This window comes from Eschscholzia californica, unplaced genomic scaffold (assembly GCF_041429995.1).
Source record: "Eschscholzia californica isolate CP2 unplaced genomic scaffold, dmEscCali1.0.p SCAF_1, whole genome shotgun sequence".
Lineage (NCBI taxonomy): Eukaryota > Viridiplantae > Streptophyta > Magnoliopsida > Ranunculales > Papaveraceae > Eschscholzia > Eschscholzia californica.
The window spans coordinates 85,983,752-86,009,627 of record NW_028238198.1 but is presented as its reverse complement, the minus strand read 5'-3'; the positions used below and the strand labels follow the sequence as shown (position 1 = coordinate 86,009,627).

At 37.3% G+C, this 25,876-nt stretch overlaps 4 protein-coding genes across 5 annotated transcripts; 1 reads left to right on the top strand and 3 right to left on the bottom strand.

Annotated features, from left to right (window-relative positions):
• Nucleotides 1-227: 227 nt before the first annotated feature.
• LOC147570526 (DUF21 domain-containing protein At2g14520-like) lies at nucleotides 228-6,557 on the top strand. Of its 2 annotated transcripts, none has more exons than XM_086657068.1 (11): nucleotides 228-749; nucleotides 1,952-2,028; nucleotides 2,130-2,213; nucleotides 2,355-2,468; nucleotides 2,586-2,672; nucleotides 3,181-3,320; nucleotides 3,413-3,500; nucleotides 4,397-4,470; nucleotides 5,550-5,671; nucleotides 5,904-6,175; nucleotides 6,266-6,557. In XM_086657068.1, the coding sequence occupies exons 1-11, from the start codon at nucleotides 572-574 to the stop codon at nucleotides 6,308-6,310; spliced, it is 1,281 nt and encodes a 426-aa protein (XP_086513194.1). In that variant the 5' UTR covers nucleotides 228-571; the 3' UTR covers nucleotides 6,311-6,557. The 2 variants fall into 2 exon arrangements, with proteins under 2 accessions (XP_086513194.1, XP_086513195.1); XM_086657069.1 differs by having other exon boundaries at nucleotides 299-838; nucleotides 1,268-2,028.
• LOC147570525 (major latex protein 146-like) lies at nucleotides 6,478-7,416 on the bottom strand. The gene is made up of 2 exons (XM_086657070.1): nucleotides 6,964-7,416; nucleotides 6,478-6,861 (listed from the first exon to the last, which is right to left on the bottom strand). Exons 1-2 carry the CDS (start codon nucleotides 7,148-7,150, stop codon nucleotides 6,599-6,601), a joined length of 450 nt encoding a protein of 149 aa, XP_086513196.1. The 5' UTR covers nucleotides 7,151-7,416; the 3' UTR covers nucleotides 6,478-6,598.
• Nucleotides 7,417-13,545: 6,129 nt separating this feature from the next.
• On the bottom strand, nucleotides 13,546-14,089 carry LOC147570524 (major latex protein 146-like). Its single transcript, XM_086664644.1, has 2 exons — nucleotides 13,912-14,089; nucleotides 13,546-13,742 (listed from the first exon to the last, which is right to left on the bottom strand). The coding sequence occupies exons 1-2, from the start codon at nucleotides 14,087-14,089 to the stop codon at nucleotides 13,546-13,548; spliced, it is 375 nt and encodes a 124-aa protein (XP_086520770.1).
• A 1,314-nt stretch (nucleotides 14,090-15,403) lies between these two features.
• Nucleotides 15,404-16,059, bottom strand: LOC147570523 (major latex protein 146-like). Its single transcript, XM_086664643.1, has 2 exons — nucleotides 15,817-16,059; nucleotides 15,404-15,657 (listed from the first exon to the last, which is right to left on the bottom strand). Exons 1-2 carry the CDS (start codon nucleotides 16,001-16,003, stop codon nucleotides 15,404-15,406), a joined length of 441 nt encoding a protein of 146 aa, XP_086520769.1. The 5' UTR covers nucleotides 16,004-16,059.
• Between the last annotated feature and the right edge of the window lie 9,817 nt (nucleotides 16,060-25,876).

Genomic DNA, 25,876 nt, shown 5'->3' with positions numbered 1-25,876 from the left:
CAAAATGTAATCGTATTGCTGAGTCAAATAAAAGTCGCAAGCACGTGGCATTACATAGACAACAACTTCTAAACATACCGAATCTCAAATTTATATATCCTCTTACAAATCCTACGTGTCGTTCCTAGGGGACCTCCGAAGTCCGATAGGAGTTTCTCCCACGTAGCCTCCTGCACCTAGATATATGCGCATCTCTATAAAGGTTAGTAGCAGTTGGATGTGTTCCTATGTCAAGCCGTGGTGTCAAACCATCGGGTCATTATTAATATGAAAACGTTACTTACCGCCATAACAAATCGTCGTTTAGTGATGAAACTGAACTTGTCACTAGCAGTATCACTGTCAGAACTCTTTCTCTCTCTAAAAACAATAAACAATTGATTTCCTTTCCCTTTTCAAGTTTCTAGTGTACAAGGTGAATAAAAAAAAATAGTGAGATTTGATTGGGGGGTCCAGAAATGTATCAGAGGTTTTGATGAGAATAAAGTTTGTGAAGCTTTTACTTGTTTGCTGATTCTATTTGTAAAATTTAGGGTTTATTAGGAGAAGCAGTATAAAGAAGTAAAAGAGAATGGCGGTGGAGTATGAATGTTGCGGGGCGGGGTTTTTCATTCACATTTTGATAATCGTATTGCTTGTTGTGTTTGCTGGATTAATGTCTGGACTTACATTAGGGTTAATGTCGATGAGTCTCGTTGATCTTGAAGTTCTTGCTAAGTCTGGTACTCCGACGGATCAGAAACACGCCGGTACACTCTTTTTCTTCCATTTCTTTTTTTTAGGTTTTTAGTTTTTTAGCTTTGATTTGTTTTCTTCTTCCTTCTTTTGAACTTACTAGGTTCCCTCCCCGTCCTACGGACGGAAAGATCCCTCTTGGCTAACGCCTTCGAGGAGAAGAAAATAAATTTAATCAAAACATAAATCAGATAAAATTATAGGGGAGAGTGATAACCATGTGTTCGAAGAGTAGAGAGAGAGAACCGTATTTATACAATTTTGAAATGACTTACAAGTCTAACCGAATCACTAAAATTAAGGGGAAAGTGGATGTGCAATCGTGAGTGAAAAGATGCCCAAGATATAGTTATTTTAGGGAGATTGTAACCGAATATTCAAAATAATTAATTGTTTACACTAATACCTTTATTTTTTAAGTAAAATGGATTTTATATCAGTCGTTCGATCTAATTAAAGGTAAATCTCGTAGAGAAAATGAACGGTCAGACTTATCCCCTGGATAACCGACTGAGCTGTTTTAATATAATAGATGTTTGTTGAGAAATTTTAGTGGTTTTGGTTTTATAAGGTTAATCAATGGCTTATTTGAACTTATGTTCCTCCGAAATGCATTTTTTTTTAAGATCTGACATTTTAAAAAGTCTTCATTATCTGGATCTGACTCATCTGAATCAAATGTATCTAAAATCAACCCAAAGCAGCCATTCGACGAGTCAGACATCACAAGTCAGACAAAAACAAACAATATTCTGACTCGAGTCATTTCAAACCTCAATTCAGATTTCATATCTGACTTGGAAAACCACTACTGATAGCCTTGTCTTATGATTTAAGAAGAAATTGATGCCAGAGAAATCTTCCTATAGGAGTTTTGAGAAGAAGGTGATGGAATGGGAGAAAATGGTAGTTCTGAATTCGGAATGTGTCATTTCGGTTTGGTTGTTGGAAATCCCTAATAATAACAAACATAGATTCTCGATTTTTGGGCAGTTAAGTTTTTGTGTGGTAGTCTTCTCACATATGAGAAGAAAGTAGGCAGAATACCAATTAAGTTTCTAAGTGATTAAAGATGTAGGAGCACAAAACCAGCTATCCACTTTGCCTTCGCATCGTAGTTGCCTTGAATGGATAAGTGATTATGAACTCATTTCCCGTACTTTAATGTGATAATTTGCTGCAATTCTTGACTTGTTTTGACGGCTTATTGTAACAGCAAAGATATTACCTGTTGTTAGAAAACAACACTTGCTGTTGTGCACTCTACTCATTTGTAATGCTGCTGCCATGGAGGTAAAATCTCTTTAGGATTTTGCGGTTGTACTAGTTATTTTGTTACTTTATGTTAAAGATATATGCAGTATGCTATTAAAATCATATCCTTTTCTCCACAGGCGCTACCGATTTTTCTTGATGGTCTTATTGCAGCTTGGGGTGCTATTCTGATTTCTGTGACTCTGATTCTTCTGTTTGGCGAGGTAAGGCAACCCAATATTTGTTTTCTTTTATTTTTGGAGTTGGTGTACAATTTTCAGGTTCATGGAGTCATAGTATATAAAAGTGTATAAGAACATTATGTGCTACTCTAATCTACGTTAGTTGTTTGTCTGCACTTGTAGATCATACCACAGTCTATTTGTTCCAGATATGGTTTGGCGATTGGAGCAGCAGTGGCTCCGGTTGTCCGCCTACTTGTTTGGATCTGTTTTCCAGTGGCATTTCCCATAAGCAAGGTGAGATCCATTTGGTTTTGAGTTTTTTGCTATTAAGTATCTTGCTCTACATGTAATTATATTGTTCTATTGTCTAAAAGATAGAGCCTTGACAGTCAATTTGATGTTTCTTTCCAGCTATTGGATTATTTATTGGGAAAGGGACACGTAGCTCTTTTCAGAAGAGCCGAATTAAAGACACTTGTTGATATGCATGGTAATGAGGTGAGTTTTCTCTGGCTCAAATGTCAATAATTTGGTGATAGTTTTTCGCCCTGTACTGCGTTTGATGATGTCTTTTGTATTACGAAAGAATTACACCTTTTCATCTCATACTTCTTTTTAAAAAATCTTAATCCATGGACCCATTGCATGTACTCATTCCACGGGAAGTTTTGATCCAATTCATAAAAGATTTTATACGACTCCACGAAACAGGACAATTTAAGTTACTCCTTGAAACTGTTGCTGGGAGGTAACTGCAGAACATAACTACTTATATTTGCGACCCGGAGTTGATTGTTTGTCGGTGAAGTTTTTTATTTGCTATGGTTTATGTAGAGTTGTTGTCAGAGAATCTCATAATCCCTTTCACTTTATTCCATCGTGGTTGGTTTTTTATCGGTGAAATTTTATAATCCGGTATGGTGTCATTAGAGTTGTCAGATATTCTCATTATCCCTTTCACTTTATTCCATCAATATATTAATTATCTCATTGATCTCGGGAGCAGGCTGGAAAAGGTGGAGAGCTGACCCACGATGAGACAACCATCATTGGAGGAGCATTAGAGCTCTCAGAGAAAACAGCTGGTGATGCCATGACTCCTATATCTGATGTATTTGCAATTGATATCAACGACAAGCTTGACGGGTATGATACTCTTTTGCACAGGGAAAATTTGCAATTTATTCTTTTTGTATAGTCTGTTGTTGATAACTGATGCTATTTAATTTGTAAAGCAGTGATTTGATGAAGCTAATTTTGGAGAAAGGGCATAGCAGACTCCCAGTTTACTATGAGCACCACACAAACATAATTGGACTTGTATTGGTATGTTACCATCTTTAGCAGCTACAGTAGTAAATTGTATGGTAAACAGTATCGAGTGAAATAGTAATCATTCTTTTCTCCTAATGCAATGCCTAACCTTTTGATGTAATTGCTTTGACCGAATATGCTATTCTTCATTATGCTAAAAGCCCAACCTAGGTGTATAGCTTTCTTATCGACAGGCATAAAATATGTTGATCGGTTTATTGTTGATCCTAATAGCAAGATCCTGAATCTTAAAAAAATACAACAAGAAAGGAGAGGGAACTTAACTATTAAGTCTTATGTTCTGCATTTATCAAGGAGTTAGGGGATATCTAAGCTTCGGGTATTTAGGTGATTAGTGTACAGGTACACCAGGTGAAGTTCAAGATTCACAAATGATAAACTCGCCAACCTCCTTTGGCACTGTAAGGTTGTGAACGTAGGTCGCGGCATTGCAATGTTGGAGTAGCAGTCATTTTCGAATACAAAAAGTAGAATAGGGGACATTTGGTATGGATTCAGTAGAGGAAGAAATTTTCTTGCAACCAAACACAGCTAAGCGTTTATGGTGAAGTTCATATCTCTGTAATCCCTGATATCGGGATATTTGTTAGATATGTTCGGTGTTCTTGCAATATAATCCTTATGTTTCATCACTGGACTGTCAAGTCTGCTTAGACCTTAATTTAAGTTTTGCTGAATAAATCAGTAGAGCATCCTATGATAGTATGATCCTAATTTGTTCAGTGAGTATCTTTTGTCTCTAATAATACTGCTTTCTTCTAGTAGTTCCCTTTATCAATAAAAGAAGGTAACCGAGACTGTCTACTATTCAAAGCAAAAGTTACTTGTTGGTCAATATCTAGCATCAATGTCAGCACTTAACCTATCTATCTCTATTTGTAATGTAGGTAAAGAATTTACTAACAATCCATCCCGCGGATGAGGTACCCGTGAAGAACGTCACAATTCGCAAGATTCCGAGGTATGCCAATTTATTATACTGTGGATAGTAGTTCAGCTCTTACTGCTCAAAAGACTGATTGATTCCTACATTAGTAAATAAGCAGTCACCATAAAATGAAAACTTCATGAATTATTTGTTCCGATGATTCGACTATTTGAAGATGTGCATTGAAAAAACTTAAAAACACCTCTATTGCCTTTTATTATTTCCGAAAAGACAAAGTAACGAAGTTGGTACTTGCAGAGCACCAGGGGCGAGGCTAGTAAGGGGCATGTGGGGTCACATGCCCCCACAAGCTCCATATACCTCCCCTTAAAACTATTCCCCTAATGAAGCCCACCTTTCCGTTTTGTTTGTTGCAGAAAGGCCACCTTTTAACTACTAAAGGTGCATCCACTTCTCATATGTACCATTGTAGTTCAAGTCCATAGAAAATAGGGTAAAGACCACCCACTATAACCTCTTTCTTCACACTTAGAAATGATACATGTCTTTTGTAATTTAATTTCTTAAGTTCTTCGTAAACCTAATCCATTGAGTGGTAAGATTTTTTCTAGTCATCTCCTCTCTAAAATAAGGTTGTTGTTTTCTTGCATAGCATTTATATTTTTAAATGTATTTAGTGTGTTACATTAATTAGCTAGCTTGATTATTTAGTTAAATAACATGTAACCAAATTACTATCAAAATAAAATGTAAAACTTTTAAGTAAAAAATGTGATCGTAGATAGTCAGTCGTCTTAGAAATCAAACAAGAAAACAAACTTGAACATATATATATATATATATATATATATATATATCTATTAAATCTTAGAATTTTGATCACATGTAAATTTTGTCCACTAAAAAGTAAATGCCGTTTTTCTTTCTCTTTGTCTTCGTATTTCTATCTAAATTTGAATCATTCTTGTTTTTTGCTTAGAAATTTGAATAAAATACTTAAATAATATAAACAGAATGAGTTAATAGATACTGTTTGATTTATTTATTCATGTGGGTTTCTCTTATTAAAAGTGCCCCCATAGAAGAAAATTTCTGGCCTCGCCACTGCAGAGCACCTATCTGATGATATTTGAGAATATGTTTTATGCTAGGGTCCTGGAAAGCATGCCTTTATATGATATCTTGAATGAGTTTCAGAAAGGTCTCAGTCACATGGCTGTTGTCATAAAGCACCACGACAACTTGATGGGACCAAAGGTCGAACTTGTTGATGGTAAGCACATAATTCGAAACTCTCAAAAACTATGTTCCTGTAGTTCGTGCCTTCTCTGTTTCCTGTCTCTTAGCCCTAATTTGCTACTCAGCATTGAGATAAAGAATTCCCTTGGGCTTGTTCCCTTACTGCTATATAGAGCATTCACAAAGGTACTTCAAGTTAAAAAAAAAAACTAACAAGTTTGGTTGTTCTGATATGGGTGTTTTTTTTCCGATTCTGTTTTATAAAGAACCAGTAAAAGATGTGAGGGTAGACATTGACGGTGGAAAACAACTGCAGAAAGAGAAAAGCTTGAAGAGAGTAATATCTCTCCAGAGGTGGAAAAGTTTTCCCAATACTGTCGATACTAAGGGCCCAATGAGGACAAGGAGCAAAAAGTTTGCTAGAGATGTCGATGCAGATGTCCTGCAGATTGATGAGAACCCACTGCCCAAGCTCAATGAAGAAGATGAAGCTGTTGGCATCATAACAATGGAGGATGTCATCGAAGAGCTTTTGCAGGTACATGATATTCTTAAAAAAAATTCGAGAACGGAAACTCACATTCCTTTCCTTCCATAATCCTTGAAATTCAATGTTCCCAATGTGCAGGAGGAGATATTTGATGAAACAGACCATCATGACGAAAATTCATAGAACTGTCACGGGTTCCTACTTCCTAGGGAACTTTCGAAGAATCTTCTTTACAAGTGTTTGAACAAGTTATTCTAACACGAGATGATCAGAACACGTCTGCTCCGTGTAGATCATGTTTATAGAAAATGTAACGATGAGATAAAAATAAAAAACAAGAACATATATGATTTTGTTGTTGTTTAGAACTCATACAATTTATTCAATATTTAGATTAGGCGTGGTATACCCACACAGCTTTTATTTGTTACAGAGCTTAGTACATAAGATCATGGCTTAGAAATGGGGAGGTTAATTAGAACTTAACACTTGAGATATTCTTCTAGGAACTTCTAGAATTGAAGTTGGATAAGGAGCATTCTCATCTTTCTTCTCAAACTCAAATTCCCATTTGGCAAGGCAGCTCCCTTCACCCTTTGGAGTAACAGAAACCAATTTTATGTCAAATCTGTTGAAATAATTCATCACTTCCCCTTCGAAGAAGCTCCAACTTATTGACCTATTTTTGTTATCCAACAATGTCGTTCTCTCCTTGACAGTAAATGACTTACCATCTGCACATGAATATTTGCAATAAATAGTAAGTTGAATTTGAGTGTTGACACACTTGTCGTAATAGTGAAAGAAATAATTAAAAAAGATCAGAGAGGACTTACCGAGTACGCAATTCCAGAGCTTGACATTGCCCACATTAACTCCATCTCCTTCAAGAACTTGGACACTCTTGAAAACTTCAGGAAGACATTTTATGTATTGAGTTTTTCTGTTTTTAAATGCATCAAAGTACTTATCTGCAGATAATTTCACTTCAAATTCAGCTTCATGCATATGAATTTGCGCCATGTTATTACTTTCTTAACTTAATAGATAGATATGGGTATTGGATGAGTGAGGTCAATTAGGGTTTATTTTATATATAGATATGGAGGAAGATAACAATCAAGAATAAGTAAGAGATACGTCTGGGTAAAGAACTAGAAGTGGGATGAACTTGATGTGCTCAAATTTGAAGATAACATTCGATTCCCACTTTGATTCAATAATGCAAACTTGATAGATGAATGTGTGGTAGGTACAGTGTTTGAGAGGTTGGAGATGTTTGGTGCTTTATTTGATGGGGATGTTCCGAAGTTATATAAGGACTTCGCCATCACATATTCCCACCAAAAAGCGATTTATGTCTCCAGTCTATTTACTTGAGGTGTGGGTGTGGCAAAGTATCTCAAATTGTTTCGGAAGATGTCAGTGGCGTAGTTAGACTTGGAACATCAAATTTACATTCTCCATAGAATTTCTTAGTTTGCTTTGTAAATTGATCCCGAAAAGAACGACAGAGCAAAAAATGATAGATATATGTAGAAAAAAAAAAACAAATTCAAAAAAGATTTGGAAATAAACAAACAAACACGATTTTTTGCGAATTGTCGGACCTATTGGCATGTAAAAGCTCATAAGTGATAGATTAGCTAAGGATGTACAAGAACGGTTTTTATTTCGGAGTGGAAGTTATGTTAGTGAGAAAGACTTCCTTTTAAGATCACAGGTTATTTATTTGTCTCGTGTTAGAGGTCTCCTTGACATTGCTCGACCAATTAGTCTTATTTGTATCAAGCACATCCTTCGATGCACAAATCAAGTTGCATACTATGTATAGTTTAAAACAGGACAAACAAAAATGCAAAAAAACTAGAGCATTAGCGGCGGGAGATTACCGATGGTCTTTGTAAATATGGCCTGTATTTCGTATAATCGCCAACGGTTTTGGAAAAACCGCTAATAAAATCCTTTCTCGTAACGGGTGGCCACAAATCCGTGGGGGAAAATGACGTGTAACGAATAATATATAAGAAATCCTTCTGGCGGTATTTAAATTTAACGACGGGATTTTGCATAAAACCGTCGCTAATATTCAGAACATTAGCGTCGCTTTCCTTTAACTGCGGCAATATCCGTCTGTGAAATATTACCTATGACTCTTGTAGCAACGGTTTATGTCGTTGGTACTGTGTTTACCGACGTTGTTTTACTATTAGTGACAGTTTAAGACCATCACTGATACCTATTTTGTACTGCTTGGTTGATTGATTGCTAATACCATCACTGAAATTCTTATGTGATAACTTGGTTGCTAATATAGTTTCATATTCTTTTTCTCTTAATTAGTTTGGATCTATGCTGCCATCTCTCAATGATATGACAAGAATTTCAGATATCACATAAGAACCCACATTTTATTTAATACTTAGATTAGGTCCAAACATACATTATTTCAATACATAAGATGGATTAAATGGGGAAGTAATTAATCAGAATTTCTTGGATACATTTCCCATCACTCCCAAATAAAAAGTTGGATCAGGAACATCTTCATTTTTCTTCTCAAACTCTATTACTGTGAGTCTTAGAGAAGTTTAGAGAGAGAGAAAGAGAGATTAAGTTTGAGAAGTTGTATTAGTTATTATGATCAAATGAGAGTACAATCGAGTTTATATAACTCGGGTTAGAGAGAGAAAGAGTTGGAGGGAAAGTTTGTTATAACAAACTTTCTCTTCCACTCAAAAGACAAAAATGACCCTCGTTATGGGCACTCACTTATTTAACTATATAACCGAGTTTACACTCCCTTTACATCGTCTCTCTCAATCATCTCTATCATCTCTATTACTCCCCCTCAATCTGAACAAGAGACATCAGATTGGATAAGAGAGAAGTATAGAGTGGATTAGCCAAACCTTTGGTAAACACATCTGCAAGTTGAGAGGAAGATGAAACATGATCAATCTTCAAAATTCCAGAAGTGACAAGCTCTCGAATGAAGTGATAATCGATTTCCACATGTTTGGTGCGAGCATGGAAGATGGGATTAGCAGCCAGGTGCTTAGCACCCATATTATCACAAAGTAGGATGAAAGGATGAGCAATTGAATACCCCAATTCATCCATGACATAAGATATCCAAAGTAATTCAGAAGTAGCATTGGCCATAGCTTTATATTCAGCCTCTGTGCTTGATCGAGCTACAGTAGGCTGCTTCTTCGAAGACCAGGCAACCAATGTAGAGCCAAGAAACACAGCATACCCAGCAGTTGATCTGCGAGAATCAGGGCATCCTGCCCAATCTGAATCACTATAAGCACAAAGAGATGACAAATTTCCAGGCTTGATGGTGATTCCAGACCCAACAGTACCCTTTAGGTACCTGAGAATGCGTTTAACCATTTGAAAATGAGATGTTCGAGGGGCTGCCATGAATTGGGCTACATAATTGACCCCAAATGCAATGTCAGGTCGAGTGGTGGTTAAGTATTGAAGGCCTCCCACAAGGCTTCTATATAGTAATGGTTCTTCAAGTAACTCACCATCAAGAGCAGACATCCTTTGGCCAAAAGGTACAGGAGTTGAAATGGGTTTGCTCTCAAGTAAATCAGCCTTCTGTAATAGCTCAAGAGTGTACTTGGTTTGTGTAAGTAGCAAACCACCAGATAATTTGTCAGGATGAACTTCAATTCCCAAGAAGTAATGGAGGGAGCCTAGGTCCTTCATAGAGAACTCCAAGCTAAGTTGAGAAACCAGAGTAGTGAGAAGAGAAGCAGAAGACCCTGTGAGTATAATATCATCAACATAGAGGAGAAGAACCATAGCGTCATCACCAACTGTATACACAAACATGGAGTGATCTGTGAGGCTCTTTTGAAACCCATAATCAAGTAAAAACCCAGCAAACCTAGTGAACCAGGCCCTAGGTGCTTGTTTAAGACCATATAAGCTTTTGTGAAGAAGACACACATGATCCTTGAGCTTAGAATCAGAGAAACCAGGTGGTTGCTTCATATACACCTCTTCTTCCAAAATGCCATGAAGAAAGGCATTTGAAACATCTAACTGTTTAATTTCCCATGAATTTGAAACAACAACAGTAAGAACAGCTCTAATTGTTGTAGCTTTCACCACAGGACTAAAAGTCTCTGAGTAATCTAATCCATCAACCTGATGAAACCCCTTAGCCACAAGTCTGGCTTTGTACCTTTCCACAGACCCATCAGCCTTCAATTTTGTTTTAAAAACCCACTTACAGCCTAACACATTCATAGAAGGAAGAGCAGGAACAAGTGACCAAGTGTGATTCTTGTGTAAAGCCTCAATTTCCTCATTCATTGCTTGACACCACTCAGGAGACTTAGAAGCTTGAGTATAGGAGGTAGGATCAATGGATTGATGTAAGAGGGTGACATATGCTTGTGGAAGTGGATGACAGATAGTGTGATGAGATACAAACTCAGGAAGAAGTTTGGGTCTATGAATTCCAGCCCTTGCTCTAGTGGTCATATGATGTATAGGTTGAGGTGCAGAGACAGGAGATGAAGAAGAAGAGCTCGATTCTCCATTTGTGTGTGCAGAATTTTCAAAAACAACAACATTGGTACTAGGAACAGTAGGCATTTGAGGTAATGTAGAAATATTTGAAGAAGGGATAGGAAGTATGACCTGAGTAGAGGGTGCAGATGGAGATGTGGTTGAGGAGATTAGGCTAAAATCCTCAAAAGGAAAAGAACCCTCATCAAACACCACATGTCTTGAGATATAAAATTTCCCAGAGTGAACATCAAGACACCTATATCCTTTGTAAAGAGGACTAAACCCAAGAAAAGCACACCTCACAGACTTAGGACTAAGCTTGTCCTTCCTAATTGCTCCCAAATGAGGATAACAAGCTGATCCAAAGACTTTTATGGCAGAATAATCAGGTACTTTGTCAAAGAGTACCTCAAAAGGTGATTTTCCATCTAGAACCTTAGTAGGTAATCTGTTGATAATATAAGAAGCATACTCAAAAGCATCAAACCAGTATTCTTTTGGGATAGAAGCTTGAAAACTCAAAGTATTTCCTATCTCTGTGATTTGTCTATTTCTTCTCTCAGCCTTTCCATTTTGCTGAGGTGTATATGGGCAAGAAATCCTCAATGTAATTCCTGATTCATCAAGAAACTTCTTGAACTCACCTTTTGTAAGTTCAGGAGCACCATCAGTTTGAAAAAGCTTGATCTTTGTAGAAAGCAAGTTCTCAGTAGTGATTTTGAACTTCTTGAAGCAAGCTAAACTATCACTTTTGTATTTCAATGGATAAATCCACAAGAATCTGCTATAGTCATCCAAGAATAGAATATAGTATCGAAATCCATTAGCTGATGGTGTGGGAGCAGGTCCCCATATGTCACAGTGGACTAAATGAAGAGGGGTTGAAGTCACACTAGAAGATGACTCAAATGGCAAACATTTACTTTTACCCAAAAGACATGGATCACACAGCTGAGATGAGTCATCAGATGTAAGCTGAATAAGGTTCGACTTATGTAAAGTTTCAAGAACCCCATGAGCAGTATGTCCCAATCTTTGATGCCACAAAGATGGAGAAGCTACTAGATTAGCTGATAAAGCCTCAATTTGACTAATGGACCATGGTGTAAATTCAATAGGATAAAGATTGTTAACCATTGGACCTTCTAGCAATGTAGATTGAGAAGCTAAGTCCTTGATATTATAACCCCAAGGAAAGAATTCTACTGAGCAATCATTGTCTTTAGTGAATTTTGAAATGGACAGTAGATTCTTCCTAATACTTGGTACAAGTAAAATGTCATGAAGATCAAATTCTTGTGAGGCAGACATCATTTTGGAGCTACCAGTACTAGCAATACTAATGGTGTTACCACTACCAACCATTACTGATTCACTACCAAGATAAGGAGTAGAGTGTGTAAGTACCTTTGAGTCATGTGTCATATGACTTGATGCTCCTGTGTCTGCTATCCAGGACTTTGAGTTAGATGAAGAAGGAATATCAGCAGTAAGACCTTCTTCTGTTTCAGCAATATGACACTCTTCTTGAGATGGATCACAATCACCATCAATTTGAGGTGATTTTGATGATTCTCCAATATGAAGTCCAGCAAATGAAGGTGAATCTGAAGGTCTAGAAGGAGGAGCATATCTAAATCTACACTTGCTAGCCTTATGACCCCATTTGTGACATATCCCACAAGGAATGCTAGAGAAATCAAAGTTCTCAGCTTTTTGATTATGAAGTGGATGTTGTGTTTCAGATGTTTGAGGCTTTGTTTGAGAAAAATTTCTAGGTTTAACTTGATTTGATGTCTGATTTCGATCTGAATTGTATCTAGTATAGCCTGGTTTTGAGTAATTTGACTTGTTTTGGTTATAATTGTTCTTTTGATTTGATGTGGATGGTTTATGATAGTCTGTGTTCTTCACATAATAAGCAGATTGTTCATCAAACTTCTCTTGAGCAGATAGCCACTGCTCATGATGAAGAAGACGAGATCTAAGTTCAGGAAAGTTTATTCTAGTTGTTCTATTATCAATAGCAACTATAAATTGACTATAATCCTTTCCTAATCCAGCTAAAACAATTCTAATTATCTCCTTTTCAGAAATCTTATCATTAACAGCAATTAACGAATCAGATAAGGATTTGATTTTTCGTAAATACTCACTAATTGTAGCTGATCCTTTTCTGGTATTTTGAATCTCTCTTCGAAGAAGATCTTGCTTAGCTTCGAATTCTTCTGCATAAACAGTATTCAAATACTCCCAAATTTGTTGAGAAGTCTTCAATCCAAGTACATCTGAAGAAACAGATCTAGAAAAAGTGGCTTTTAGACATGATTTTACGAAGTTATCTTGCTTTCTCCAGATCTGATAGGCTGGATTTAGAATTTCTCTATCATTTTCATAGATCGAAGCTTCTGGTTCAGTTATAGATCCATCGACATAGCCAATTAGATCGTTACTGATCAAAATAGTTTCGAATTGATCTCTCCAAAGCAAGAAATTTGTTTCATCAAGCTTCTCTGCTATGAAATTTGTAACATTAAAGGATGGAAGATGATTTGAATTCGAAGATGAAGAAGGATTCGAGTGTGAACTTGTTTCCTCCATTGTTAGATCGAAGAAAACCCTAGAGCTCTGATACCATGTGAGTCTTAGAGAAGTTTAGAGAGAGAGAAGAGAGATTAAGTTTGAGAAGTTGTATTAGTTATTATGATCAAACGAGAGTACAATCGAGTTTATATAACTCGGGTTAGAGAGAGAAAGAGTTGGAGGGAAAGTTTGTTATAACAAACTTTCTCTTCCACTCAAAAGACAAAAATGACCCTCGTTATGGGCACTCACTTATTTAACTATATAACCGAGTTTACACTCCCTTTACATCGTCTCTCTCAATCATCTCTATCATCTCTATTAATTACATATTTGGCAACACAACTTCCCTCACCCTTTGGAGTAACAGAGATCAATTTCAACTCAAAACTATTGTAATAATTCAACAGATCTCCTTCTAATAAGGTCCAAGTGATTGCCCTATTTTTGTTGTCCATCAAAGTTGTTCTCTCCTTAGCAGGAAATATTTTACCATCTGCAAGTAAACATTTCGATCGTTATATATATGGGCTGGACTATTTGAAAATATTTATATGTTCATATTTATATGATATTAAATTTCGAAAATGGGAAGCAAGATTATTAGTACTAGCTATTTAAAACTTTAACCTAAATAAAAATGAATAATAATTGAGACCACTTACCCAGTATATAATTCCAGAGCTTGACACTGCCCACATTAATTCCATCTCCTTCGAGAACTTGGACACTCTTGAAAACTTCAGGAAGATATTTCGTGAATTGAGTTATATGGTTCTTACACGCATCAAAATACTTGTTTGCACTCAACTTCAATTCACATTCAGCTTCAATCTTTTGCATTTTAGACATATCTTCTTTACTATCTCACACTAGTAACATATATTTGTTTATTATATATAAATCGAGATAGGTATAGTCGATCAAGGATAAAATATTAGTATTGAAATGGGGAAGAAATACAAGTGGCATGGAAAACCTATGGTGCAAGTTAAAATTTTGATTCCCACTTAATTTGGTTGAATATTTTAATGTAACTTGGTGGATGAATATGATATCATGTCCAATATTTGAGTGATTCGAAATGCTTGACGCTTCAATTATATTTTGTATATCGGTTCGTGCCCCTGGCTGGCCTGGTGGAACGACATAGATTGGGATATTGTCATGCATGCTTTAAGATAAAATTAGATTCCCACTTGGATGGAATAATGCAACTTGGTAGATGCAATCTGTTCGTGCAAATTGGCTTACTTTGTTGCTCCACTAATTTTGGAAAAGAGGTTTCTCCTCCCCTTATCAAACTACAATATCTTTTCTTTTTTTAATTATCAAACAAAATATGGTTCATATCATACATAAATAAGATGCTTCAACTCTCTCTCTCTCTCTCTCTCTTCAATTTTAATCAACACACTGCTTAACTTCAAAAAGTAAGGATAGGCTATTAGGAACGCTCATAAACCATCCCCAAAGACTAAACATTCCCCCGCAAATAGTCATTTGGGACAGTATCGAATTGTCGCTGTAGTGGCGTTCCAAAATGCTTGTGGGCAAATTAAGGGTTCCTGTCCCAAAAAAATATTTTATAAAATAGTTTCATAATATCATACAAAATACTATTTCAAAAAAAAAATATATTTGTCTGTCCTCTCTCTTCTTTATCCTTTCTCTTACTCTTTTTGTTTCTTAATATTTTATAGAACAATTTCATAATTATTATATTTTAATAAGACAAAAACAGCGATGAAGTAAAATTAGAATAAGAAGTGAAAAGAATAACACAAAAAATATGGGAGAACCATTAGTTAGGGTGCAAATTGTCTGCGGATTATGAGGTCGAACCTAATAACATTTTTCTTATGGAAAAAAAGCAATATATTAATCAAACCTAATAATATTAATTTCGAACATTATGTAAGAACCTCCACAATTATTTATATTAGGAGTGGTGTGCCCACACAGCTTTTATTACAGTACATAAGATCATATATGGCTTGAAAAAGGGGAGGTTATAATCAATTAATTAATTAATTAGAACCCAACTTCTTGTGAGAATAGTCCCACATGGGAGAATGGGTAACTAGCAATCAAGAATATAAAGTATAGGTCCTCTCCACTCATTGCCAATTGGTTTTGAGTTGGATGGCCACAAACTTAACACTTCTGACATATCCTTTCATGCACTTGTAGAACTGTAGTTGGATCAGGAACATCCTCATTTTTCTTCTCATACTCTAACACATATTTGACAAGGCAACTTCCCTCACCCTTTGGAGTAACACAAACCAGTTTGAGATCCATACTATTGAAATGTTTCAACAGATCGCTTTCAAAGAAGGTCCAAGTGATTGCCCTATTTTTGTTGTCCACCAAGGTTAGTTTCTCCTTTGTTGTAGCAGGAGTACCATCTACAACATCGATCGTTAAATATTTATAAATTATTCTTGAATTTATAAATATCAGATTGTTAAATATAATACGATTTTATCGCTTTAAAAACTATAATCTAAATAAAAATCAACAAGAATTAATAAATAAATTCCCACGTACATGCAATTATTACTTACCTAGTAGGTAACTCCAGAACTTGACACTTCCTTCACTAATTCCATCACCTTCAAGAATTTGGACACTCTTGAAAACTTCAGGATAAACTTTTGTGTATGTTGTTACATGGTTCTTAATCACATCAAAATATTTGTCTGCGCTCAACTTCACTTCATATTCAGCTTCAAGTTTTTGAATTTGAGCCATATCTTTATGAACTAATTTGTCAGACTAGTTAGATATGTTCTTATTCTACCATTAAATGAGGTGTACGTTATATATAGACATGCAAAGTCGATTGAAAACAAAAGATAAAGTATTAAAATGGTGAAGAAACACAAGTGGTATGATATATTGCACTCAAATTTTAAGATAAAGTTCGATTCCCACTATGCTTAAATAATTCAAATTATTGGTAGATGAATTTGGGGGTCATATTTGAGCATCTTCACCTTGGGATAAAAAAAACACCCAGGGCACCCTTGACCTCGCCGAATCGACCATGTCTGACGCCATCGGACTAGTCAATCTGAAGCCCAAAATAGGGTTTCGGACTTTGCCCAGTCCGAATCCTCTCAGGCCGGACAGTCCGAGTCGTTTCGGACTGGGCCAGTCCTAGACCATGCTTTTGGCCTTGGACTGGTCAGTCCGAACGGGGGGGGGGGGGGGGGGGGGGGCTACAGTTATAGGGGATTCACCGTGGTCAAACCCTCTAGGGAGGCGCCTATAGAGGCACCCTCAAATTTTTGGCTTCAAATTTCTAGTAGACTATTAAGTAACTTTAGAACAAGGGCCTGGTATTCAAGCAATTTTGTTTTAGTATTAGATGTGGGACTAACTCCCAACTCCGATGTTATAATTCAAACTTCAGATATTATCTCATTCATATGGTATCTGTCTTATGCAAATCTTTAGTCGAAATTCATTCCCTCGACGACACGAATACAAACGGTACATGTTTCGAGCTGTTTCGACGAGTAGACTTCACTCAACCATGAAAAAATGTTCCCAGCATTTTTTGGGTCAGATTCCCCAAAAAAAAAAGGGGTTCCACCTAGAGGCTCGAGCCACTTAACCAATTTAATGTTATTTAAGTAGAAATATCGGAGATTTCTACTTGGTCACATGGAATTAATCGATCCTCTAAAGAGAAGTTGTATCTTAGAATTCTTTGCTGGTTGATAACTTGCTATATTAGAATTCTTTGTCGGTAAGTTTGAGCCATCGGTAGTTCGTGTACCATTTAAAAACTAAGTAAACAATAATTCGGCGTACAACAACATTTAGATAATAATAGATAATTTATTCATTATTTAGATAATTTGGTGTGGTTTAGTACTGCATAAGTGGACGAAGTGGGGAGGTTAATTAGAATTTAACACTGCAACAATACTTTCAAGAATTTCCAAGTAAGCAGTTGGATTAGGAAAATCTTCATTTTTCTTCTCAAACTCAATTACCCATTTGGCAAGGCAGCTAGTTTCACCCTTTGGAATAATAGAAACCAATTTCAGCTCAAAACTATTGTAATAATTCATCACATCTCCTTCAAAGAAACTCCAACTAATTGACCTCTTCTTGTTGTCCACCATTGTTGTTCTCTCCTTAAGAATAAAAGATGTACCGTCTGCATGTAAAATATTTCATCCTGATTGATCAATTCAATTTAATTTTCTCGAAAAAATTCAATAGATTGCCGCTATTTAAGCTGAAAAAAATGAATGATCAAAGACAGTGACCACTTACCAAGTACATAATTCCAGAGCTTGACACTTGTGAAAAGGTTGTACCTTTGAATGATGAACACACTCGCGTATACCCAAGTGGAGATGAAGTTTAGCTTGTCTCGGTTGAGAGCCGAGAGGAAGAGAGATGTCACTCTCGGGTATAGCAACCGAGAGGTGTTGCTCTCGGGTATAACAACCGAGAGAGATTGGTTGACAACTCTCGGGTGAAACCGAGAGTGATGTTATGGCTTCTCGGTTATAACCGAGAGTGAAGGATGAAGCTCTCGGTTATAGCCGAGAGAGGTTGATGATGTTCTTGATTGAAGATCGAAAGATGATGATGGCGAGTTGTTGATTGTGTGAGAGAGAGAGATAGGTAAATACCTTGGTTTTATTAACACTACAACTTGTATATTACATTATGCATGGATCTCTTTATATAGTTTTACATTGGAGAAGTTTTAGAAATATAAAACTCTCTAAATTCTATCTAATACAACAATCCTAATAGCACTAGGACTCCTAATAATACTAGGAATCCTTTTCCTAACTATAGACTAATCCACTCGGTTTAGCCGAGTGGAGTAGACTTCTAACACTCCCCCTCAAGTTAGAGCGGGAATGGAAGTAACGCCTAACTTGCCAATAATGTTCTTGAACGGTTCTGCCCCAAGTGGCTTTGTGAAGATATCCGCTAACTGATTATCTGAACTGGTGAAGCGCGTGGCAATGACGTTGTCTTTGATCTTTTCACGAACGATGTGGCAATCTATCTCAATGTGTTTGGTACGTTCGTGGAAGACGGGGTTGTCAGCAATGTGGAGAGCAGCCCGATTATCACAGTAAACTGTCATCGGGTCAGAGTGATCAATTCCAAAGTCAAGTAATAAATACTTGAGCCATTGTAATTCACATGTAAGAATGGCTAAAGCTCGATATTCTGCTTCTGCCGAAGATTTGGCAACTGTAGGTTGTTTCTTTGATTTCCAGGAAAGGGGACTGGACCCAATCATTGTAAAATATCCTGTAGTTGATCTACGGGTTGAAGGACAACCAGCCCAATCTGAATCACAGTATCCTGTAATGTGGAGAGAGCTGTTTGCGGATAAGAAGACTCCTTTATCAAGTGTTCCTTTCAAGTATCGTAGTACGCGATGAGCAGCGTCTAGGTGTACTTGACTGGGTGTTTGCATGAATTGACTGAGGTTATTTACTGCAAAAGTTATGTCCGGTCTTGTGACCGTTAGATAAAGTAGTCGACCAATGAGACGACGGTAAATTACGGATCGGCCAATGGTATCCCGTCGGTTGGAGAGAGTCGGAGTTTTTGTTCCATAGGGAACTCCGAAGGACGTGCAGCGGTTAGTCCAGAATCTTTTAGAATGTCAAGTGCATATTTTCGTTGACATAGAAATATGCCTTGAGAAGAGCGAGATACTTCAATTCCGAGGAAGTATTGTAGGCGGCCCAAATCTTTTAAGGAGAATGCCTTGTTAAGAAATATTTTCAACTGTGAAATAGCATGATCATTATTTCCCGTGATAATTATGTCGTCTACGTAGACGAGGACATAGATTTGAGTGGAGTGAGATCTAAAAGTAAAAAGAGAATAGTCACTTTTAGACTGAGAAAAGCCCCGTTCGATGAGAACGGAGGAAAATTTTGAAAACCATTGTCGAGAGGCCTGTTTGAGGCCATAGAGAGATTTATGGAGACGACATACTTTAGACTCCCCCTGAGATGAAAAACCGGGGGGTAATTTCATGTAAACCTCTTCATGAAGGTCGCCTTGAAGAAAGGCGTTATTGACATCCAATTGATGGAGAGTCCACCCTTTAATGGCGGCGAGAGAGAGAAGGACACGAACAGTAACTAGTTTAGCGACTGGAGCAAAAGTGTCATTGTAATCTAATCCTTCGATTTGGGTGTAGCCTTTGGCTACCAATCGTGCTTTATAGCGTTCAATGGAGCCATCGGATTTGAATTTGATTTTGTATACCCATTTACAACCGATGGGTTTCTTGCCAGGTGGTAAACTTGTAATTGTCCAAGTATTATTTTCTTCTAAGGCCGAAATTTCTTTGGCCATGGCTTCTTTCCAATGAGAGGACTTCATTGCCTGAGTGAAAGAGGTTGGTTCGGTTGTCGTTAAAACCGAAGAGAGAAATTGTTGATGAGAAGTGGAAAACGAGTTGATTGAGAAGTAATTTTCAAGTGGATACTTGATTAAACTCGTGTTGGAACATACATAGTCCGCAAGGTGAGCTGGTGGCCGGCGATCCCTTTTGGGTCGACCGGAGTTCTCGTCGGCCGAATCTGAAGCGGGAGCGACGGTCGGTGATGGAGACGACGAGGAGGCGTCGGAAGGCACCGATGATGAAGGCGCTCCCGGATCAGGGAGCTCTTCGGTGGACTCTGCAGGCACCCCCGAAGGAGGGGTGGTCTGTAGAGAACCCGAAGGAGAACTAGCAGGGGTGTCTGTAGGCACCCCTGTTTCGTCATCCTGTCCAGATTCGACAGGAACAGCAGCTTCATCCGAGCTGCTGTTCGTCGTCTGGACAGTGTCCTTAGGGACGTTGACCGGAAAGTCGAAAGTTCCATTGTCATCAATGGACAGATGTGGCGTCGGGTAATGAGAGGACGGTGCTACCGGAGGAGAAGATGACATCGGAAACCGAGTCTCTACAAACGTTACATCTCGTGAAATAAAAATTCGTTTTGTCGAGATGTCGTAAATACGATATCCTTTCTGTCCATTAGGATAACCAAGAAATATACCGGCGGAAGAGCGGGCATCCATCTTTGTTTTGACCAAAGGAATTCGGGCAAAACAAAGGCAACCAAACACACGAAGGTGGGAAAGATTTGGAGGAGATCCAAGTATGATTTCATGAGGAGACTTACCTTTTAGGTTAGGTGTTGGTAATTTGTTTATCAAATAAACGGCCGTTAACACACATTCCCCCCAAAAAAGGAGAGGAAGATTCGCTTGAAGGCGTATGGAACGGGCCACTTCAAGAATGTGGCGGTGTTTTCGTTCAACCACCCCGTTTTGTTGAGGTGTGTAAGTACAACTACGTTGGTGTACGATTCCTTTATCAATGAACCAATTTTGTAAATATGTATTCATGAATTCGGATCCATTGTCCGATCTTAAGGTTTTGATTTTGCAATTGAATTGCGTGGAGACATAATCAAAAAAACTAGTGATGAATTTGCTAGCACTAGATTTGGAATCCATAAGAAAAATCCAAGTACAACGTGAAAAATCGTCGACGAGGGTTAAAAAATATCTACATCCGGAGGTGGATGGGACCGGAAAAGGTCCCCATACATCCGCATGGACCAACTCAAATATATGAGAGGAAGAAGAAGTACTAAGTGGAAAGGGTAGCCTAGTTTGTTTAGAAAGTGGACAAACATCGCACGGTACTTTATTAGATAAAAACTTAAGATTCAAACATGGAAGTTTAGAATTAAAAAATTGAAAACGACTAAAAGATGGATGTCCCAAACGGGAATGCCATAAAAGAAAAGACTCTTGACTAGAACTATCTAAACTTGAAACCGAAAGGATGGGACGCTCCGTGCGAAGGAAGTAAAGATCATCATGAAGACTACCATGCCCAATCTCCGTCCTCGTTGTTCGGTCCTGAAAAACACACAAATTGCGGTCAAATAGGACGGTACAACGAAGTGATTTAGATATTTGAGAAATAGATAAGAGATTAAATTGAAAAGATGGAATATGAAGCACATCTTGTAAATAAAATTTATTTGTGAAATAAATTGTACCAATATGATCAACCTTGATTCGGGAACCATCCGGGAATCGAACATAGAAATCCGGTGGTGCAAGGGAATAAGAAGAAAATCGAGAAAGATTTGAACAAATATGCTTAGCGGCTCCCGAATCAATGACCCAAGGAGGATGATAAGAGGAAGAATACGTACCCGTTAAGTTGACAAGAGGATCCTTGTTGGTGCCATTAGAATTAGTAGATGTGGGCTGTTGAGATCGTTCCAAGAGAGCAAGGACGTTTTGGTATTGTTCATTGGTTAATGAAGTTGCTGTAGGCACCCCCATACTTTGATCTAAAACCGAGTTGGCCCTAGGGTCTTCTCGATTGCGATTTCGATTGCGTTGACCATAATTGGGTGGATAACCATGTATCTTATAGCATGAGGTAACATCATGACCGTGAATCTTGCAATTGTCACAAAAGGGTCGAGGTCTTTTTGTGCGTTGCCTTTCCGAACCGTTGTAACGGTTTTGATTATATTCATTATTACCAACGGCAAGGGCAGCGTTGTTGGAGTCGTTATGCATAGGAGTAATGAGATTTTGTTGAACCTCTTCTTGTTTAATAAGGGAATGAATACGTAGGATTGATGGGAAGGGTTCAATCAATAAGATTTGACTCCGAATTGATGAGAATCGGTCATTAAGACCTTGAAGAAATTCCATAGCTCTATCTTGGTTGGTTCTTTCAACCAAGGAGCGACCATGACCACATATACAAGGCTCGGTGATTAGCAAGGAATTAAGTTCATCTTGAAGAGCCTTGAGATGTGTGAAGTACGTAGAAACGTCTAAATTCTCTTGTTTGAGACAAGAAATAGCTCTCTTTAATTGAAAGATTTTAGGAGCATTGGTTTGATGAAATCTATCAAAGAGATTCTTCCATATATCGGATGCCGTCTCATCATATAAGATGGATGATCGAAGCGGTGGGTCTACCGAATTAATAAGCCAACTAGAAACGAGATCGTTACATCGTCCCCATTGTTCTAATTCATTAGGATCGGTGGGTTTAACGATGCTTCCATCTACGAAACCTAGTTTACCTTTTGCCCTTAAAGCTTTTGACATTCCTCGAGACCATGAGGAGTAATTATCACCGGTTAGAAGTGGTGTAATAAGAATAGTAGTAGGAGAATCCGAATGGTGAACATCAAACGGCCCACTATTGACATTAGTGTGAATTTGAGAAGTTTCCGAAGTTTCGGGAGTAGTCATGATTCAAAAAAAATTGAAGGCTCTGATACCATGTGAAAAGGTTGTACCTTTGAATGATGAACACACTCGGGTATACCCAAGTGGAGATGAAGTTTAGCTTGTCTCGGTTGAGAGCCGAGAGGAAGAGAGATGTCACTCTCGGGTATAGCAACCGAGAGGTGTTGCTCTCGGGTATAACAGCCGAGAGAGATTGGTTGACAACTCTCGGGTGAAACCGAGAGTGATGTTATGGCTTCTCGGTTATAACCGAGAGTGAAGGATGAAGCTCTCGGTTATAGCCGAGAGAGGTTGATGATGTTCTTGATTGAAGATCGAAAGATGATGATGGCGAGTTGTTGATTGTGTGAGAGAGAGAGATAGGTAAATACCTTGGTTTTATTAACACTACAACTTGTATATTACATTATGCATGGATCTCTTTATATAGTTTTACATTGGAGAAGTTTTAGAAATATAAAACTCTCTAAATTCTATCTAATACAACAATCCTAATAGCACTAGGACTCCTAATAATACTAGGAATCCTTTTCCTAACTATAGACTAATCCACTCGGTTTAGCCGAGTGGAGTAGACTTCTAACAACACTGCCCGCGCTAGTTTTATCACCTTCAAGAAGTTGGACACCCTTGAAAACTTCAGGAAGATATTTCGGGTAATAAGTTATATTGTTCTTACAAACATTAAAGTATTTGTCTGCACTCAACTTTACTTCAAATTCAGCATCGAGTTTATGAATTTGAGACATATATTTACTTTCTTATATTAGCTAGCTAGATATTTGTTGTTCATGTACAGTTAAGTGAGGTCGATTAGGGTTTGTTATATATACATTGGTAAAGCCGATTAAGAATAAAAGATAAGTACTAAAATGGTCAAGAAATACAAGTGTCACGGAGGGACCATATATGCACTCAAACTTGATAAAATTTGATTCCCACTTTAACGTCCGCTAATCCACTATAGGTAAAGGGGGTCATAGTCTCTTTAATACATGAAATACAAAGTAATGTTAACGGTCAAAAAAAATTTATCGGTTTCACAAGAATATAATTGTAATAGTCTCACATTGCTCGCAAGAGTGTCCAGAAACTGGGCTATAGGTGTACACTCAAAAGAGATAAAGAGAGGTAAAAACTGCAAGAGAAAAAAAAAATCTACAGAGAGATATGTCTACAACGAAAGAGATGATAGTGATCTACAGTGAAAGAGAAAGAGAGAGATCTAGAGTGAGAACGACAAAGAGATAGTCAGTGAGAGATAGGGAGAGAGAGAAAGAGGGAGAGAAAGAGGACAAGAGACAGGAAGAGAGAGAGAGAGAAGGTGAAGATTGGGGGCAATGTTTAATCAAACCAATTTTTGAATTAAAGGAATAACATGTCCTTCTAAATCAATTTTTATTTACTAATTCTTTATTCCCCGGAGAATTTTCTTTATTCCCCAAAGTCACGGCCAATATAATATGGGAAAGAGCAAGGCGATTGTATGATTGGTCTATCATCTAACACGTAATGAGTTCAAATCCTTACTCCATCGTTTCCAATTTTAATTTTTATTTGTTAAATTAAGTCCGAGTTGCCCTTATTTATATGTATTTTCACTTTTAGTCCTAAGTTAGGCGCCCTACTTCTTAATCTAACTCTTTTTACTCACCGTGCTAAGTCAAGTTTTATCCCTTTTATTTACATGTCATTCAAATTATGTTTTAGTTATTTCTTTGTCGAAAAAAAAGATATAGAGAAACTTGCTGTTTTGGAGCGAAAAAAAACTTTTGTTGGGTAACTTTTTATTTTCAAAACTAAAATAAATAAAAGAACAAAATATCTATTTTTATGGAAATAATTGCTAAAGTTTCTATACAATTTGGCAAAGTTTACCAACACTGACGTTCATCAACAGGTAATGTTGATCAGGCGTGTTAGAGTATAAAGATCGAGATGAATCGAGATCCGTAGATATCCGTATCAACCGTCCAAGATATATGAAGATATTATTTATACTTATCCTAGATAGAGTCTTAGGAAAATAAGATACCCAAATCACTCCATAAATAGAAGTGACCTCTATGTATTTTACATTGAATTGAGTTGCATTGAGTCTTCGAGTCTGTAACCAATCAATCCCACAATTGTGGAAATAATATAATCCAGCCATTCATGGCTTTCTCCGTGGATGTAGGTCGTGATCCTCCGACCGAACCATGTAAACCATTGTGTTCTTTATTTTAGTGTGTGTTCTTCTATTCATCGAGGTTTTACCTTTTCACATGGTATCCAGAGCAGGTTTCGTTTCAGTCCTGTTTCATATCTCTCTTCCGCATTCCACGATTTTTTAATCGTTGTAATTAATAATCGATCAATCTCTTAGCCGATTATTTTCAAATATCGAAGATTATCTTGCGTATTCGGTTCATCTTCTTATGGATTTCAAGAAGAACTTATATCCAAGATTAGTCAAAGTTCATGATTCTTTTCTCAAAGGAGTTTATTAAAACACCAATCCAATTTAGGAGCGATTCATCCGAGATTCATCTTTTCTTATCTTCCCAGCTCAACCTAAACACTTCTTATGTGATATTGGGTTCAAAGAATTTCAAAACAGTTTATCTCTTTTCCTCATATCCATCCGTCTTGTTGGTTCTCGGATTTGTTCAAGGAGGATTTGCTTATATGTTGGATGTTCCACTCATCCTCCTGCTCTCCTTAAGGTTCCTATGCAGCTTCTTGTGATTATCAAGTTCCGACGTATTTTTTGGCGTTGCGATTACGTAATCGACTTTGTCGATATGTTGCAAAATTCTCTCTCTCTACCTTCAGTTCATGATTTATGTTCTTATACAGAGAGATGTGGCTTTGACAAAAGAAGTGACCTCTATTGTTTTCTATTTCTCTCTCTACCAGTGCTGAGTACCATCTTGGTCCGCGATTTAGCCCATCTCCAAAGGCGCCATTGCCGACCAATCCCACTTTCCAATATATATTTTTGGAAGTTCCTTTCAACAAATAGATTTCAACAAATAGAGTATGTCTATTTTGTTCGGGAATTAGATCCGTGACCTTGTCCTTTTCGACAATGGATAGCTTGTCAATCATAACACGACTTTAGTGTTGTTCTCTTCTCAATTTAACTTGGAATGAAGCTTCATCACTTCACTCTTTATGATTTCCCAGCTTCAGTTTTTTAGCTATGATTTGTTTCCTCTCTCTTTGGTCGAATTCAAATATCGTCCAATCATCTTCAACATGCTTCTTATGAGCAAGTTAATCAGTATATTTTTAATCAACTTAATACCGTTGTTCTATCGGCTGCGGTGAGTTCACCTTAATCCATCATTC

Bases quoted from the DNA above. Each gene is read 5' to 3' on its own strand.
- LOC147570526 (XM_086657068.1), top strand. From the start codon at position 572: ATGGCGGTGGAGTATGAATGTTGCGGGGCGGGGTTTTTCATTCACATT. The intron at 4,471-5,549 runs GTATGCCAATTT...GTTTTATGCTAG, and splicing joins ACAATTCGCAAGATTCCGAG to GGTCCTGGAAAGCATGCCTT. The intron at 5,672-5,903 runs GTAAGCACATAA...TGTTTTATAAAG, and splicing joins AAAGGTCGAACTTGTTGATG to AACCAGTAAAAGATGTGAGG.
- LOC147570525 (XM_086657070.1), bottom strand. From the start codon at position 7,150: ATGGCGCAAATTCATATGCATGAAGCTGAATTTGAAGTGAAATTATCT. The intron at 6,862-6,963 runs GTAAGTCCTCTC...ATTCATGTGCAG, and splicing joins GCTCTGGAATTGCGTACTCG to ATGGTAAGTCATTTACTGTC.
- LOC147570524 (XM_086664644.1), bottom strand. From the start codon at position 14,089: ATGCAAAAGATTGAAGCTGAATGTGAATTGAAGTTGAGTGCAAACAAG. The intron at 13,743-13,911 runs GTAAGTGGTCTC...GTTTACTTGCAG, and splicing joins GCTCTGGAATTATATACTGG to ATGGTAAAATATTTCCTGCT.
- LOC147570523 (XM_086664643.1), bottom strand. From the start codon at position 16,003: ATGGCTCAAATTCAAAAACTTGAAGCTGAATATGAAGTGAAGTTGAGC. The intron at 15,658-15,816 runs GTAAGTAATAAT...TCGATGTTGTAG, and splicing joins GTTCTGGAGTTACCTACTAG to ATGGTACTCCTGCTACAACA.